We start from the raw sequence: 17,516 nt of genomic DNA, 5'->3' as shown, positions 1-17,516 counted from the left end.
GTTCAAGAAACCAATTTGAAATGATTCGAGCTTTGTGACATGGTGCATTATCCTGCTGGAAGTAGCCATCAGAGGATGGGTACATGGTGGCCATAAAGGGATGGACATGGTCAGAAACAATGCTAAGGTAGGCCATGGCATTTAAATGATGTCCAGTTGGCACTAAGGGGCCTAAAGTGTGCCAAGAAAACATCCCCCACACCATTACACCACCACCACCAGCCTGCACAGTGGTAACAAGGCATGATGGATCCATGTTCTCATTCTGTTTACGCCAAATTCTGACTCTACCATCTGAATGTCTCAACAGAAATCGAGACTCATCAGACCAGGCAACATTTTTCCAGTCTTCAACTGTCCAATTTTGGTGAGCTCTTGCAAATTGTAGCCTCTTTTTCCTATTTGTAGTGGAGATGAGTGGTACCCGGTGGGGTCTTCTGCTGTTGTAGCCCATCCGCCTCAAGGTTGTGCGTGTTGTGGCTTCACAAATGCTTTGCTGCATACCTCGGTTGTAACGTTATTTCAGTCAAAGTTGCTCTTCTATCAGCTTGAATCAGTCGGCCCATTCTCCTCTGTCCTCTAGCATCAACAAGGCATTTTCGCCCATAGGACTGCCGCATACTGGATGTTTAGTAACTAACTAACAGTAACTCGCTATCGTTGTGTTCTTCATACATGAAACATCTGAAAATGAATGTACGGTGACCGGTGGCCTGGTGGTTAAAGTGCATACCATGTAACTGCTGTTGAATAAAGGTATGTAATTTTGTCAGATAAAAAAACATAGGGCCAGAGTTATGGCCATTGTATACGATCAGCAGCACATCAGCTGTGTTGTGAGATTGGTCATATTGAAATTTAAAACTAGTGATGACATGGAAAGTTTGAAGCACCACAAGGTTCATATTCAACAAAGCATCTGTTACCACATCTAAGTGACCTGCAAACACGTATTTATACTTGTTAAATACAAAAAATGTTGGCAAAACAATATAAAAAAATGATTATAACTGTGGCTGCTGATGCATAGGCACTCCGCTTCTCAAATGTTTCCATTGTACATTAAAAGCGTGAGGGAACGATGACGGATTATGGGTGCAACTTAGGAACAGGAACTGAAGCTGTGAGTCTATTGCTTGTTTTGAGTCAGTCAGTGCACAAAATCTCCATCTACAAGTAGAAGTCACAGCACTTTATATAAGAAGTAGATTGGGTTTGAAAAGTGAAGCCAATGCGGAAGTGCCTTAAACCTACATTCTTTCTAATGTCTTATTGCATTGTAGACAATGACAAAAAGACCTGACTTCTCACTTGATTTATTACCTCAGTAAACACTTTCCTAATGGATTTATGGTATTAATCGCTAGTTTCAATATAGCAAGATGTTTCGTAAATTATGGTCCCATTTATAAATGATGATAAAGCAGGATATGCTAAAGAGCGTTGCTTTCCTTGTGATTGACAAGTCGCTGCCACAGCAACCTGTCAATCAGGATAGAAGCTTAGTGATATGTATCCCTCCCCAGCTCCACCCTCTCATGCAAATACAAGATAGCTACGGCCAAAGTGCCAAACTCGAGCCTTCAAACTGGTAGTCCACAAACCAATGGGTGGCGTCAGGGTGGCTACGTCTACTTCTTTTATACAGCCTGTTGCGGAAAACACAAATGCTTTAAGGTTACGGCTACATTTAGGCGAGTAGGAAATTGACTTACACTATTAAGAATGTTGAAAATCTTGATCAAAAAGTCTGTCAGTAAAAGCCTAGAAAGCTTGTCATAATGGCAATTGGCTACAAATGCTGTTGTATGTAAATATAGTAAATGTAGCTTAATCAAACATTTAGTCAGTTCAAAGAGAAAGAAGTGACTGCTACTGGTTTCAACTTCTCAGATATGAAGATTTGCAGCTTTTCTTTGTCTTATGTGATCATAAACTGAATATATTTTGGTTTTTGACTGTAGATGTAACGGAAACCAGATGGCTGTGCAGTGATTAAAACCTCACTCCCTGATGCCTTAAGAGACGCACTGGCAAAAGATGCGAGTGCCCATGGGTTTTAGTCTCCTTGTTTGCGTGTCCACCTCCGGTACCCAAGGTTCGAGTCAAGACTGTGCAGTAATACACCTTGGGTGAGAACTGGTCCGTGCGTGAAGTATAATTTATTATATTTTGAACAAGAAAGTCTAAAACTGGAAATATAGACAGCATGCCTTCAAAATAATGTCATTGTTCTGAATGTCATTTTAAGGATAGCTAAACTTAATAAATAAACAAATTCTAGTCTAGCCTAAATATTGAACATAATTAATAATTGTTACCACTTAACCATACATTATTTTTTAACTTTTTATAGGTCAATTGGTACTGGAATAGAGTGCTGTGATTCATAGGCTACGTAGTCTATAATGATGTATTAGGACTTGTGGTGAGTCTGACTGGTAAAAAGAGTTGATTTATCTCCAGCTTTGACTTCATTACTGCGGGTCTGTTGTCTACTGCGGTCAAGTGAGCCGAAATAAATTAAGCTGCACATAAATTTGGAGTGCATACGGATTTGAGCATTTATGGTAAATACAGTGAAACGAGTGACAGTCAGGGCTAGCGGCAAGAGTTGCAGTACGAGAGTCTTACTTGAAGAGAGGCTGTGAATTTAATTAATTCTACGTGATACGATCACCACATGGCTACATTAATTTATTAAATTTTAGGACTTGGTGAACTTGGCATGAGGATACACATGGGAAAACCAGTTTTAGTTTAACCAGTAGTAGTGTTATTGCGATGATAACAGACCCGCAACTATAAAGTCAAATATCCACTCTTTTTACCAGTCAGACTCATTACAAGTCATAACACTATGTATAGCCTTTAACGTTCACTCAAAGTAACAGATTAGCGTAAGTAGCCTTAATCAAATAAATAAATTGATATAGCTAACATTGTTTAGGCATTATTCTGGAAATATGAACTAACATGGGTCAACATACATTTGCATTAGCACAAGTAGGGCAATGAAATTAGGAAATACCCCCTAAACTGTGTGTTTTCATCATACAATGTGAACAACTGCAGATGAATTATACTGCACGGATGAGAACCGTTAAATAGACAAAGAAGCAATTTGGAAAAGTCACGTTGTGGTTTTGTAGTGGGCATTTTCCACTGTTTCCTGATATTTGATGGAATAAATGAGATACTGAAATTAATCAAGTACTTGGTGGTCCATAAGCATGTCCAGATATTTCGGCATCCAGTCAAACTCAAGAATCTCTTAGCTAAGTTTATTTGTAATTATTAGAATGACATAGAATGAATGTATTATGTTTTAGGTAAGGTCAATTGGCATTAAGTTTGCTTTAGTATTGTACTTATCAGGGCAGTACCACATGAAGCTCATTCGGATGAAGACAAGCTTGTGCATAGTGGTTGCATGTGGAGGTGACTGATGTCAAAATATAGCGCATCGGGCAGGAAGTTGCGCTCTGTGGATGAGTACCAAACATCTATATTTCCTTTTAGAAGTTAGTTAGTGTCAAATATGTAGGCCCCAAGCCTGTTAAACCACAAATTCCACCCACATGATTTCTTTCATACTCTATTGCCTGAAACCACTAACAGATTCTGCTATCTCTGCAGCATGTGGCAACCGTGAAACTATCATATGAAGGATGTTGAGGGTTAGGTAAAGCTGATGTATTTCAGGCATGGCTTTACTGATACAGGTCAAGCAGGTCTTGTGATTTAGCTTGCCATGAGTGCAAGTCTGAGGCAAAACATCGAAAGAGTTCATTTTGACTTTTTCAAAGGTTAATTTAACGCATTCTGCGCCATTGGATGCCCCAATTTACAAGAATCATAGAAAAAAAAAAAGCACACAGAAGAAATACAAATTTACTATACTAGTAAAAAGACTGACAAAACAAAGACAAAAGTTAAAAATAAACAAAACTATTTGATGCTTTGCAGGTTTACATAATTCTGACTTACAAAAACAGTTAATGATAACTAACTGCGATAACTAAGTTGTTTTTTTAAAAACTCCTAAGAACTCAGTGTAAGGCTTGACATACATTTGCATTTAACAAGAAGTGAAAGAGAAATAAAAGGAAACTTATGGATGCCAAGGTGGTGCTTGTGTAACACATATTCTGTTCTATGACTGTGAATGTGAAGTCACTTCAAGAAGTCTTTAGCAGTGACATGCAAAACCTTCCCTCTGTCATTCTTGAAAACTAGGTAAATACAGTAGATGTATTGAATGTGTTGTTCTATTTTGGTCCTGAATGTTAATAGTTAATATGCTCCATCAGATGTTAACTGTGCCACTTGACTTGAGTGACTTCTCCATGAAGTGAAAACCTAATCTTCTTATAAGTGGCCTCTAAACTCAACAATAAACACAGAGATAAGTGCAGCATAATCCCCAAGCTTCACTCGACAACATACATACACTTTGGAAAGAAACTGATATCTGTTATGGTAGAGCTTCAAACAAACAAGACACCCGTGAAGGTACGACATCACATCTTGTGTCAGCTTACATAGGTCTTAACCTCCAGGGAAGGTCAAGCCACACACAGATACACACACACACACACACACACACACACACACACACACACACACACATATAAACACACAGACCCACATTGAACACATGAAAGCATTTGGCATGTGCTTCACACTTCACCACTTGTCACCACTTTTCTTCAGACTGTTAAAATTTTTCAGGAGCATCCTCTTAACCCCATTAAGCCATGGTATAATTGTTTCCATACTGAAGTATTGAAGATTTGTCTGAGGGATAAGATAGATGAAATGGAAAATTACCATTCAGAGGCATACATAGCTCAATATCAATGAGAGTAAGTATTGTCCTCCTAAGATATTAAGCATATATGAACTGCACCGCCACTTTTATCAAACATGATTTCAGCAGCTTAGTCAAGTTCCACCTTGACACATTCAGATTACCAGTTATTTCTAGGAATTTTGCTCTTCACTCAGTCGCACTTTGCCATGTCCACAGATAGTTTGTTTGTGCCGTGGCATTTTTCGGTCATGTGACCTCTGGCACTGCACAGTTGTTGTGTAGCATCCAGGGCAAAGAGGAGGGAGCAGGAAGCAGCAGGGCAGACAGGGAGGCAGAGGGGAAAGTGTAAAGGAGGGAGCGGAAAGCTGCTGACGAGACGATGGGGAGACAGAGTGGGGGCCAATTTTAGAGAATTTGTGGTGTGGAGGAGATTACATTATCTCTAGTTTGCACAAAAACAAGGAGAAGAGGGGAAAAGGCAGAGGTTAAAGGGACCGCACAACCACTGCTTCGGTTTTTCAAACAGAAAAGAGGGTTAGTCATCTCAGTAGTAAATAAAGGCCAGCAAAGCACGTGCATGTGAACGTAATTAATAAATTAATCAATCAAAAATCTATTTTAAAAATTATATAAAAATTTTTATTACCAATTATTTTAGAATGTCGGGATTCTTGTTTGAGCATTGATCAGTTCATCTTTATACAAGAGAACTTGATGAAATGTTTACACCGCACATTAGTTTTTCACATCACCTCCTCCATGATCTTTGTTACAAAGACTGACGCTTCAACGTCTGTGTTCAAGTATTTGACATACGCAACATATCCGTCAGCCGGCAGCAATGATTACAAGTATACACTTTTCAGAAAATCAGTACAAGCACCTATGTTTTTACAAACCAAAGATTCAGTTGAGCAATACATCACATCAGCAACATCAACATGTTGTTTTCTGGTTAGCATTAAAACACACAAATCAATGCTAAAAGTACAAAAACAAAACACATGACCCATATGAAAATCATTATCGTTCACTGGAAAAACATTTGCTGTATCGAGTAGAGTAGATTTCGCATATGCATATTTATCCGCTGTCATTTGCACCATGGTACGCCATCCGGAGGTCAACACATTCTGTCTGTTTGTCAAATGTAGAACAACATAGTATCCTATCTGTGTCACATATCGCACTGTTAACAGCTTCACACTCATCGTTTACACGATGTATCTCTTTTTCACATGGTTTAGTAGACTAGACACATTCCCCATTGTTTTTAGTGTTGTTCCCCCTTCCACATGTCCAGAGATTCCTTAACTGTTGTGCTCACACTGTCCTCCACTCTAACTACCTGTTTAAGGTAGTTAGAGCGTCTGTATAAGCGCAATACACACATGTTTGTATAGCTTTTTGTTGCAGTATATCGTATAGATAATAAGTACGGTTACCTTACCAATCTTTTTTTTTTATTATTATAATTTTATTATTAATTAATTTTCTATATATATATATATATATATATATATATATATATATATTTTATTATTGTTTTTATTAATTTATTAATTAATTTTTTTATTAATCAAAAATGTATTCACATGCACGACTGTTACGCGCATTATGCGCATGCACATTCACGCGCTTTGCTGGCCTTTATTTACTACTCATCTCTCTTTCTGGTCTGCCGCCTCTAAGTGGTTGTGTGGTTAGGTGTAGGCAACTAAGCTAACATAGTGTGTTTCAAATCTGCTCTGGTCTGTTTGCATGTTTGTTTTAGTTCATTAAAGTTGTTGTGAAAGTTGTCAGAGCAACTAAATAACCGCACTGAAACCTACAGAAAAAGACAACCTCAGTGTGAACAATCAGATTTACTGATCGTTTGTGAAGAATGCAAATAATGTTAACTTAATAACCTGCATCATTATACTGTTTTTCATACAATTTTTAGGTAACACTGAATGGGAATTTCACTGAAGATCATATTTTCAATCCAATATTTGTGGTGTATGAGGTGTTTTCACGCCACATGACGTCCTCAAATATGTTTTATTTTAAATAACAATTTATAGTACCAGATATTTCCAAAAAAAAAAAGGATTAGACTAATTAAACCAGAGATGTGTTAAGCTTTTTATTTAATATAAACTTTTATATTAGCAGTTCCCCAATAAAAAGTGATTGAAATGTAGTTACCACTCACTAACTATCCTCCTCTTTGTCACGTTATATGACATGAGGTCCACTTGCAGTCTTGACTAATAATGCTTATAATATATGATTCCTTCACGAGCACTTTGTGAACACCAGAGACAATAAATTAATACATAGCACAGCAAAGTGCTGTCTGCTGTCAGTCGCCAGAACCTGATTTCTCCACGTGGATCCTGATGATGCAGGATGACAGTCGCCCCAACCTGTCCAATGAATGAGTCACCTGTCAGTCAATATGACTTCATTTTTACTCTTCTTGGTTTGTTTGTAAAAAGCCAGTCTGAACAAAATGTTGACCAAAACATTTTTTCCACTTTTTTGACACTACGTGGTTGAGTTAAGGTAAACATTGCCATCATAATTAAAAGAAAAAAACACTGACTCTTGGCATAATTCTCAAACATGAACTGCCTGACCATCAACTACAATGTCATGCCACGTCCTCCTTTGTTACTGACAGGAAAGTCATTATTGACTGTTGGAGCTTGCCTGATTTTTCGGGTGTAGTTTGTTGTTTAAGTGATTTTGTGAAACAGGATTTAGGCCCGTCTAGAGTAATTTCCTTATTTTGTCCAGTGTGTGCCAACCAAGACACACACACACACACACACACACACACACACACACACACACACACACACACACACACACACACACACACACACACACACACACACACACACACACATACATACTCCTCCAGGGCTCTCACTACCTGCTAAGTGCTGATAACCTCAGATCCTAGATGTATGTGTTTCTGTGTGTGTTTGCAACCAGAGCTATGCTGCATCTGTGCACCAGGCCTATCCAGCCCCCCCCCCCCCGTTTCTCTCCCAGGCCAGCGGCGGGCCAGAGCTATCCATCACACTGGCATTAGACAGGGAGCAGAGGAGCTGTAGCGTCTGCCTGGGGCAATGTGTTCACATTAACCTCTCCAGCAAGAGGCCAACACGAATGGTCATGCTAGTCATGGTGCTCCCCTCCCAGACCAAAGTTTCCTGGGAAAAAAGTGGCTACTTGTAATGTTTCACTGTTACAGTCTGGTGTAAATCAGAACAACCCAAAGGAGTCAATAAGCATGTGCCTCTTTGATGAAGCCAATTATTCTTCTACCACTGTAATTCATACAGTGACATCAGACAGTAAAATTTGGGTTATATTACTATATTGCAATATTGACTGGGAGTCTGTGACCTAGTTGTATATTCTTCTTTGTGATCAGATCTACATCAAATTACATAAAACACACATAAACAGACGTAGATAAACAGTATGTGTGTATATAGGCCTACAGTATGTGCACATTTACAACTGATAAGAAACATAAACATAATTGTTCCTTCAGGTTTGGCACTACCACACCAAAAGTTTTACTAAGTATCCTTCTTCCTTTTCCTCCTATCCAAAAACATATAACCTTCCCCTTCTCTCTCTCATCTCCCCTTTTTGTATAATGTCCCCTAAGCTTAGCCAACATCTGAGAAAAAAAGTGACACATTTTTTTTTTCATAGCAATCATTTCAGACAACATATCTGACATGATAATTATACTGACTGAACAACACAGCGAATGGTTATATCTTCTATCTCTGAACATGAAGAAAGATAAAAGACAGTACCCTACTGCCATTTGGCAAGAGATACAGAATTATCAGCTGTCGTACCACCAGACTCCAGAGCAGCTTCTTTTCACAGACTGTGAGACTCCTAAATTCATCTTAGCATTTGTAGTCCTGAGAACTGCCTTTTAACAACATCTAGAGACCTCAGCTGGAGTTGGTTTGTTGACAGCTTCACGAAATCAACCGGCCAGACACCAAATCTGACATTTATTGTTGATGTTTAAGACTGTTGAATTTTTTCCCTTCTTAAGCTGTTGTATTTTCGACGTGGCACAAAAATATTTGGCTTCTTACCTGCAAGAAAAAGAGAAATATTTTGTTCTTTTTTCAATAACAGCATTAGGATGTGAGGTTTATATCAATCTCACAAAAATCTCATGCAGACATTTTCTCAGGATTATTCACGTCATGTTCATTTTGGTTGTAAATCCTTATGTGGGATATTTTAGATGCAGTGAATGCAGTTTTATTGTGTTGCAAAGTCATTTTTGAAACATATTTCCAATCAAAGAGGATAAAAGGCTGAATCTATGTAAGATCTATTGCACAGTGTAGTTAGAGGAAATACATTTTATAGTGAGCGAGAACTAGTTCATATCACATTCTGTTCTCTGCTGGCCTCTGGGAAACTTGTAAAAGTTTTTTTTGTATGTACATTAGATTTTTATTTATTTATTTATTTTATTTACTCGTTTAGAGTATTTAAAGTGAGTTTGCATGTCCTGTATAATGTGATGTTTGTCTTTCCTGGTCTTGAGTAGCCTTGAAACGACAGTGGAGAAACAAAACATCAAGGGGAGTTGTGACCTTCCTTGAACACATCTGTGTGTTTGACAGAGAGTGGGATTCACCCCCCGCAAAGGCCATATCCACACTAATGTGGGTACATTTAAAATATTTTCTCTTCTTTGAGCTTCAATCCACAGTAGTTTTTGACTTTAGGTTCTTTGGGAAGCTTCAGGTGGTCTTACTGATTGTGCCTGCAGAGTGCTCCTCCACGCCCACACACGAACAGGAGACAGACAGAAACACTGGAAGGGGAAAAAACAAGAAACACCAGGAACTGGGAGGAATCGACAAAGATTTATTGTATATATTGTATTTATTTTAACATGTTACAGTAGGGTGTGAGCAGGGGGCAGGCTCTTTCAATAGCAGTCTGTGTTGAGATTCTAAGCATATAGTAATTGTTTGTGTTGTATGCTTTTCCTTTTCAGTCTTTGTATAGTAAGTGATGTATTTACAAAACATTGCACAGCTAACAATTAGATTAATCTGCTGTTGATCCACACTAAACAATCATTTCAGCATCTTTTTAAAGGGCTTACAAAAGATGACTGTTCTCAGCAGTGTTTTGAGAAACGCACATACAGTAAAATAAACCATCATTGGATCACAATTAAAAGTTCAATACTTCACACGCAGACGTAAGAGTGGTATCGATCTTCTCATCGAACCTTTGGAGTGAAAGAGAATAAGTGTATTTCCGAATGTCAAACTATTCCTTTAAGAGCAATATCTTCCAGGAAATGCCCTATGGCAGATAAAAACTCAGCTAATTCTCTCTTGTTTTTCCTATAAATTAATTGCATCGATCCACCTAAACAGCAGGCAGTGAGCTAGAAGCACTATAGTCTTCATGTATTCATCTACCACTAATTAAACTTTTAGCAACATAAGTTGATGCAGATCAATGTGTGTGGGTCTATTAAGTGGGAGTCTGGCTAAGAGCATAGTTACACTTGAAAATTAAAAACACACTCAACATATCAGAAATAAATTGCATTGAGACATTGTAAAACTATTAGTATTGCAGTTGTAGTGTATGTTGTTTGTTATACCAAGCATCCTATATAAAATGAGACACACAGTTATTATCATGTTAAAATTGTTGCATACTCATTAAAGTGCTTTACAGGAAATTGTTCTTTGCACAGGATAAGTGACGAAAATGAACATTCCTTTTTTCCTGTTCATTGGATTCCCATTTGTTTCTCTATTTTCCTTAAAAGTCTCTATTTGCTTTCGCTGACTTAAAAATAATAATAAAAATAAACCTGCAGTGATGTCGGTGCCCACAAGCTCATGGTTATCATATTTTCTCCCTCTGTTGCCTCATAGCATAAGGCATAGCATGATTATTTTTGCATGTTGCTTATTGAATCTGGAGGAAGGTCATTCTTTGACCCCTGGGTGTGTGTGTGTATTTTTAGTTCCTCCAATGGTGTTTGATCTGTCCCAGAAGCCCCCTCATCCCAGATGCTCCGTGGATGTTAAAACTGTTGTGATCAGCAGACATAGTGTATGTATGTCTGCTGGAGGGATATGGTTAGGAGAGTGTCAACCACCCCTGCAGTATACAGAGAGAATTTTGGGGGGATGAAAGCTTTGACGACCGTTGGGGGGGATGATGTCATGCGTGGGTCTCAGCTTGTAAGGTTGCATGTTTCCTGCACCAATGAAGAAACAGAGCTCCAGAGAATACATCTGGAAGTTCCAGAGAGGGGAATCCGACACCATTGAGCCGACATGTTCAGTCAATGAATGAAAAGATGTACGAGGAGAGGAGCAGAGAGATGCTGGAATGGGCGGTAGGAGGAAAGGAGGGACGAAGATGAATGAAAGGAAGATAGAGTAGAGACGTGGATGATGCTCTTAAGGGAGTGAGGGCTGGGAGAATGAATTAATGAAGGGGTGGAGGAGAGGAAGCAGATTAAATAGTGAGCAGGGTAGAAGGAGATGATTTTAAGTTAGCCATGCTAACTGTATGGCTGTAGGGATGGCAATGCCAGTCAGTTGGTCCAGACTTAAATGTCTCAGCAACCAACACACATTCATGGTCCTCCGAGGATGAACCATACTGATTTTGCTGATGTTTTGACTTTTCCTATTGTGCCATCAGCAGGTCAAAAGTTTTTTAGTTATCTAGTGAAACGTCTCAACATCTACTTTGATTGGCAAAAGCTTTTGAAAGACCTTTTATGGTCCCCAGAGGATGAATCTTAAAGACTTTAGTGATCCCCTGACTTTTCCTCTAGTACCGCCATGAGGTTGACATTTGTAATCTTGAGTGAAATGTCTCAATCAGTCATTCTCTCAACCAATTCTTCACTCTGCTCCCATCAGGACATAGATACAAATCCCTGGCCTGGAAACGGGCTCGCTATAGCAGGAGTTTTGTTCCCTTTGCCAGAGCACTACTTAACAAAACTTCTCGCTAAGTGAGAAAGTATGTTCAGTTGGTGTCAATTTGTGAATAAATGTGCTATTTGATGTATAGTATAGGTGGTTAGGTATGTTCATGTTGTTAAATGTGAGTCTATGTATGTACGGAAGGGGGGAAGAAATTTCCTAAAAAGGACAAGGAGACCTGGGTTCAATTCCCCCATGTGACACATCCACCAATGTATCTCTGAGCAAGAAACTTAACCCCCAGTTGCTCCAGAGGCATGCAACCTCTGACATGTACGGCAATTGTAAGTTGCTTTGGAAATAAGCATCAGCTAAAGGAATAAATATGATGTAATGTTGCCATTTTTAGCATGTTAACATGCAGGTCAAAAAATCTGTGTGAAAGTACAGTCCGACAAAGCATCTACCATGGCTTTAGACCCATAGACTAGTTTGTAATCATCCTGCAGCTTGTCTTATTTATTGATAACACTAAAACTTAACAGAATTTGGCCTTTTGTGTTTCCCTCTCCATATGAATACACAAAAACGCCTACATTCATGGCCTTTATGTCTACTTCACACCCACATATTGGACATTTGCCAAGAAATAAGCAGCAACTGAACAGACAGCCAAAATTAGAAAATTAAGTCAAAGTCAGCAGAGCTAAAACCTGTCAGAAGTTCAACTCGTGACCAACCATTCCTAGAGTGATTACAGGGGAAAGTGTGAATACTGTTGGAGCACAATTCAGAAAGAAATCAAATAAAAGACTGAAAAATAGACAGAAGAGGATCTGGGGAAGGTAAGAAGGGAAAGCTGAGAACAAAAGGTGGTGGAGAAAGAAATGATAAATGTAAAAGAACAAAGAAGAAAATCTGGAAATATTTCTGTTTCATAACTTTTTCATGGCTCTAGGCTACCCACGGCCAGAATAGCTGTCTGTTGTTAAACACCAGCACATGGTGCATGAAGATCCAGTTCCCACCCAAAGCCACTTCTGGGGTTTATTCCTCTAAAGGGTCAGATACCAGTCCATCATAAAAAAAACATTCATTCATTAATTTTTGCACTCCAACCGCAGTAATTGACTTTATTCTGTTTCTGAGCTACTAGATGTTTGCTTACTTTAATTTTAGGGGATTTGTTTGAACTCTCTGTCTAGGATCAGCTTTACAACTGACACGTGTTTCTTACTACAAGTGATTAAGGTTGAGTTTCACGGTTACTTAATGACTTTGTTGCCCACAGGTGCTGATTTGCGTTAAGCTTTAAAGCTGATTATAGCTGGTTAGATATGTTACAGATGAGCAGGTGCCAGTCGGGTGTGTGTTTTTACTGTGGCTGAACAAGGCTTTGAAGCCTACAGGTGCTGACTTGGGTCATTTTTATAGCTGGTTTGATGTCTCACAGGCCAACAGGTGCTGATCTGTGCTGCTTTCTGTCCTGGCTATATCAGACAGGTCTTACTTTTGCTACAAGGTTTGATGTCTGTCAGAATTGTTAAATGCTGAAATGGAGTCATTTTGGTTCTGATAACATATCGAAGAGGGCAGCAGTGTTTTATTGTGGGTTAGCATGGCTGACAGACTGCCAGGATCAATCAGGGCCACATGGAGCTTGACCAAAAACAGACTCATTGGTTGCTCGATGCAGTCTTAAGGCCATGATATTTACACCAAATTACATTAGAAATTTCTGGTGAGCAAAAATGAGCTTTTATCTTGTGATAAACAGTGACATGCATTGTATCCTGCCAGTCCCCCATTTCTGTTGAAACAAGAGTTTACAGCCACGCTTATAGCTCTGTGATTCTGTACTTAAATATCAGCATGCTAACATGCTCACAACAGCAATGCTAATATGCTGATGTTTTGCAGTTCACCATCTCAGTTTGGCATGTTAGCATGCTAACATAATAGCACTAAACACAAAGTACAGCTGAAGCTGATGGGAATGTCATTAGTTTACTAGTGTTTAGATAAAAACAAAGTATCAGACCGATTCAAATTTTGATCTTATGGAGGCAAGTCTCACAGTTCATCCTGAGTGAATTCTGTACCACATTTCATGGCAATCCATCCAATAGAACTATTTCAGTCTGCAACCAGAGTGGTAGACCAACTGCCATAGAGTCATGCTGCTAGCATGGCTACAAAACACCTCCTCCTTCTGCTCTGTTCGCCATGTGTAGTAAAGTACAATATGAACCATCCAGACAGTGATGGACAGCTTTATATGCCAATACCTCAGAGTCTCATGAGGCCATTTCCACCCACAAAGGGAGAACTTCACTTATTGGTTTTCCAGGACAGATGTTAGCCCAGGTCACAAAAATAGCCAGTTACATAACTCACTGTTTTTAAAATTTTTATTTGAGCAGAGCTGGGCCAGGGGACACCAAAATGAGATTGGTATACACAAAAGACTTGTCTGCCAATAGACAGAGGACATTCCTGTGTAATTTACAGCTCAGGCCAGCGTGACTGTGAACTGTACTTGAGCTCAGGCTGTGATATATGGAAAAGGCCTGGCTGGCCTGATGCCATCTTAAATCAGCTAAATTAGCTCTGTGTGTGTGTGTGTGTGTGTGTGTGTGTGTGTGTGTGTACCTGTGGATTTGAGGGGATGTCTATAATCAGGTTTAATAGGAACAGGAGATGGAGCTTCTCTGGGAGATGGAGAGGGGTAACAGAGGAAGTACAGAAAGGGGCGAGGGACAAACGGGGGAGATAATATTTCTTGGCTGGGATTCCAGTATATGACTCTGCAGGTCTGGTTCTCTCTCTCTCCCTTTTTCACTGTGTATCTCTCTTTACCAGAGGGGAATCTAAAAAATCTTCTGCAATCTATGTGATCAACATCTAAAAATGAATGGATGATGAGAGGCAGCAGTATATTTTTATAAGTCCTCTGTTTATTAGAAAGAAATGAGAGGGGATGGCAACGGACATAATTGCCTGTAATTCAAGCATCTAATCTTCCTTGAGTTATGGTCTACATACATGCTCTGATCCCTGAGCCAAGCATGTCCTGTTAACATGCACGATAGATTACGTTTTCAACAGTTTGAGTTTGTGTCTAGTCTGATTGTATGGAGTCTGGATTGTACTACCTGAACAATTACATACAGCGTTCAATTATCAGTAATTATAGTACCATATATATACTTTTCATTTGAAAGTTGTATTAAAAAACTTAAATAAGATTGAAGTTGGGCGGCGCGGTGATGCAGTGGTGAGCACTATCGCCTCACAGCAAGAAGGCTGTGGGTTCAAACCCCGGTTGCCCCGGGCCTTTCTGTGCGGAGTTTGCATGTTCTCCCCGAGTCCATGTGGGTTCTCTCTGGGTGCTCCGGCTAGGCATGCAGGCTAGGTTAATTGGTGTGTCGGAAATTGTCCTTAGGCGAGAATGTGAGTGTGAGTGGTTGTCTGTCTATGTGTGGCCCTGCGATAGACTGGTGACCTGTCCAGGGTGTACCCTGCCTTTCGCCCAATGTAAGTTGAGATTGGCTCCAGCCAGGTATGCAGGATAAGTGGTTGACGATGGATGTATGGAATGGAACATGTGTCTGTCTATTCCTTACAATTAATTTTCCTGCTGTAACATTTTGTTGCTTTCTAGCGAAACCGATGTCTCTCAATATTCCATAAAGGAGCAGCTGAACAAGCACAACATTGACGTATTATCACTTTATAAAATAAGTCAGAACGTGTTAGCAACGTTACTATTTACATATCCAGCAGACATGCAACAACATTAGCAGGAGTCATGTTTCTGGTCCAATTTTCACTCTTCTTTTAGCTCTGGTTTGGCTTCCACCAACTCCTGAGGGAAACATCTGGCTCATAAGCAGCTAAATGTTCCACTGTGTTCACCAGCTAGCTTTGCATTTGTCTGTATGCTGTTTGATGCTTGTGTTACATAGGTAGCATACAGTGGGTTTTTAGAGCTTTTTTGCTGAAAACAGCTGCCGGCTGCAGCTGGAAACAAGATGAAAGCAGTTAGGAGTGAAGCAAAACAGTGAGCTGAAACACTTTGTAGTACAAAGAGGAACTGCATTTAGATGATCATTCTTTGTGGGTTGATCAGTACGAGTGATATACACATTACACATACACAGTGATCGTAAGTCTACAGCCATCAAATAGTTGTTGACATATTTCAGACTGGACCAAAGTGGTGCACCAGCTGACTGAACCGTTATCCCTTGAGCTCTTCCACTAGCGTGGCTAAAAAGTCTATAATTACTTCAGGGGGCACAACCCAGAATCCATATGGTAGTTCTCTATTTTATTTGGGTCAGACACATTAGCTACAAAGCATCATCATCAAAGAACAAATAGCTGCTTTTTTGTGTCTCCATGTATGTGGTCTCTGTCTGCATGTTCTTTTTTAATCCCACTCTTCTTCTACTCCTCTGCACTCTCCCATTCGTCCGGGAATTGAATAAATTGTACTGGAGGAATTCCCTGGCACAGTAGATATAAAGAGTGTCCTTGTAGTGCAGGCACAATGAGACATGGATGGATTTATATAGAGCCTCTGTGATATATACTCATCTCAGTGACAGACGGACGCAGACTGTGCATAGTGCAGAGAAGAAGCCATTGTCTCGCAGGTCAGACTGGACTCTGACCAAAGTACTTCACATTGATGTTTGAAATTCCTCCAGTGTCCTCCAAAATTACTCTCCTTGTGTGTGTGTGTGTGTGTGTTAGCGTGATATGGTTCACACAGTTTATTCCTCATCTCTGTATACCATCTCTAAATCCATTACATTGCTAAATAGTGTTGATATTATTAGAATAGTATAAATATTGTGGCCAAATGTCTATTATTTATTAAGTTATTCTGTTACTAGCTCTGTTTATTTTTCATTTGCCTCTTGAATTGTTTTATAAATATTAATTAAGATTGTTTGCTAATGCTGACCTTCAACTTATTAAGATGGTTTTTTGTACATGAGAAAATGAATGCAAAAGTCTATTATTTCAGGATCAGACTATTTATAAATCAGTTAGATGAATCTGACAATCTAAAGTTACACCAGAATAACAGTTTAGTAGATAATGCATTAATCTGTGTAGTAAACAAAGTCTCTGGCATTCGAAATAATCTTTTTTTCTGTCCCTGCAGTGCTGCTGGCGTGTGTGTTGTCCTTCAACGTGGACCAGAAAAATGGTTTGTCGTTCAACGGTCCGTTGGAGGACATGTTCGGCTACACTGTCCAGCAGTTTGAGAACAGCGAGGGGAAATGGTGAGTGTCATCAATTTTACATTTTGAAGAAGTAAGGTCATTATCTTTCACCACTACACAATTTCCTTCTTCATCTGACAGATAGAAAAATTAGTTTAATAAACCACAAACACTGTGAATGTTGGTCAGGCTAGTGTGCAGATGAAGGTGTCAAATGAACCGTGTGAACTCTTTCGTGTTTGTTCACGAATTGGTATTCCTGCTCTGGTGGTCGTCATAGTTATTCAGTTTTCTTTATCAGTAAATCTTCTAAGTAAGATAAGCATTCATTTTAGTTTAATTCAAATCCATTAAAAAAGGGAACAAACCCTAATTCACCTGTAAAACTAAAGGAACGAGAGCAGCTGCCTCTGTAATGAAGATCCTTGTATTTACTACTCTAGCTGTTAACCGTAAACTGCCCACCAGAATATCCACATACCCAGCTTGTAAATACAC

The 17,516-nt window shown here is 39.3% G+C and overlaps 1 protein-coding gene across 1 annotated transcript in view; it reads left to right on the top strand.

The window, feature by feature from the left end:
* Positions 1-17,516, top strand: part of itga1 (integrin, alpha 1) — a 53,280-nt gene that overhangs the window by 7,220 nt on the left and 28,544 nt on the right. Inside the window, exon 2 of the mRNA XM_046066819.1 lies at positions 16,958-17,078. Coding sequence (XP_045922775.1) covers positions 16,958-17,078 — 121 coding nt within the window. The remainder of the gene's footprint in view (positions 1-16,957; positions 17,079-17,516) is intronic.

The sequence above is a fragment of the Micropterus dolomieu genome, linkage group LG13, assembly GCF_021292245.1.
Source record: "Micropterus dolomieu isolate WLL.071019.BEF.003 ecotype Adirondacks linkage group LG13, ASM2129224v1, whole genome shotgun sequence".
NCBI lineage: Eukaryota > Metazoa > Chordata > Actinopteri > Centrarchiformes > Centrarchidae > Micropterus > Micropterus dolomieu.
This window is presented reverse-complemented; position numbering and strand designations above follow the sequence as displayed.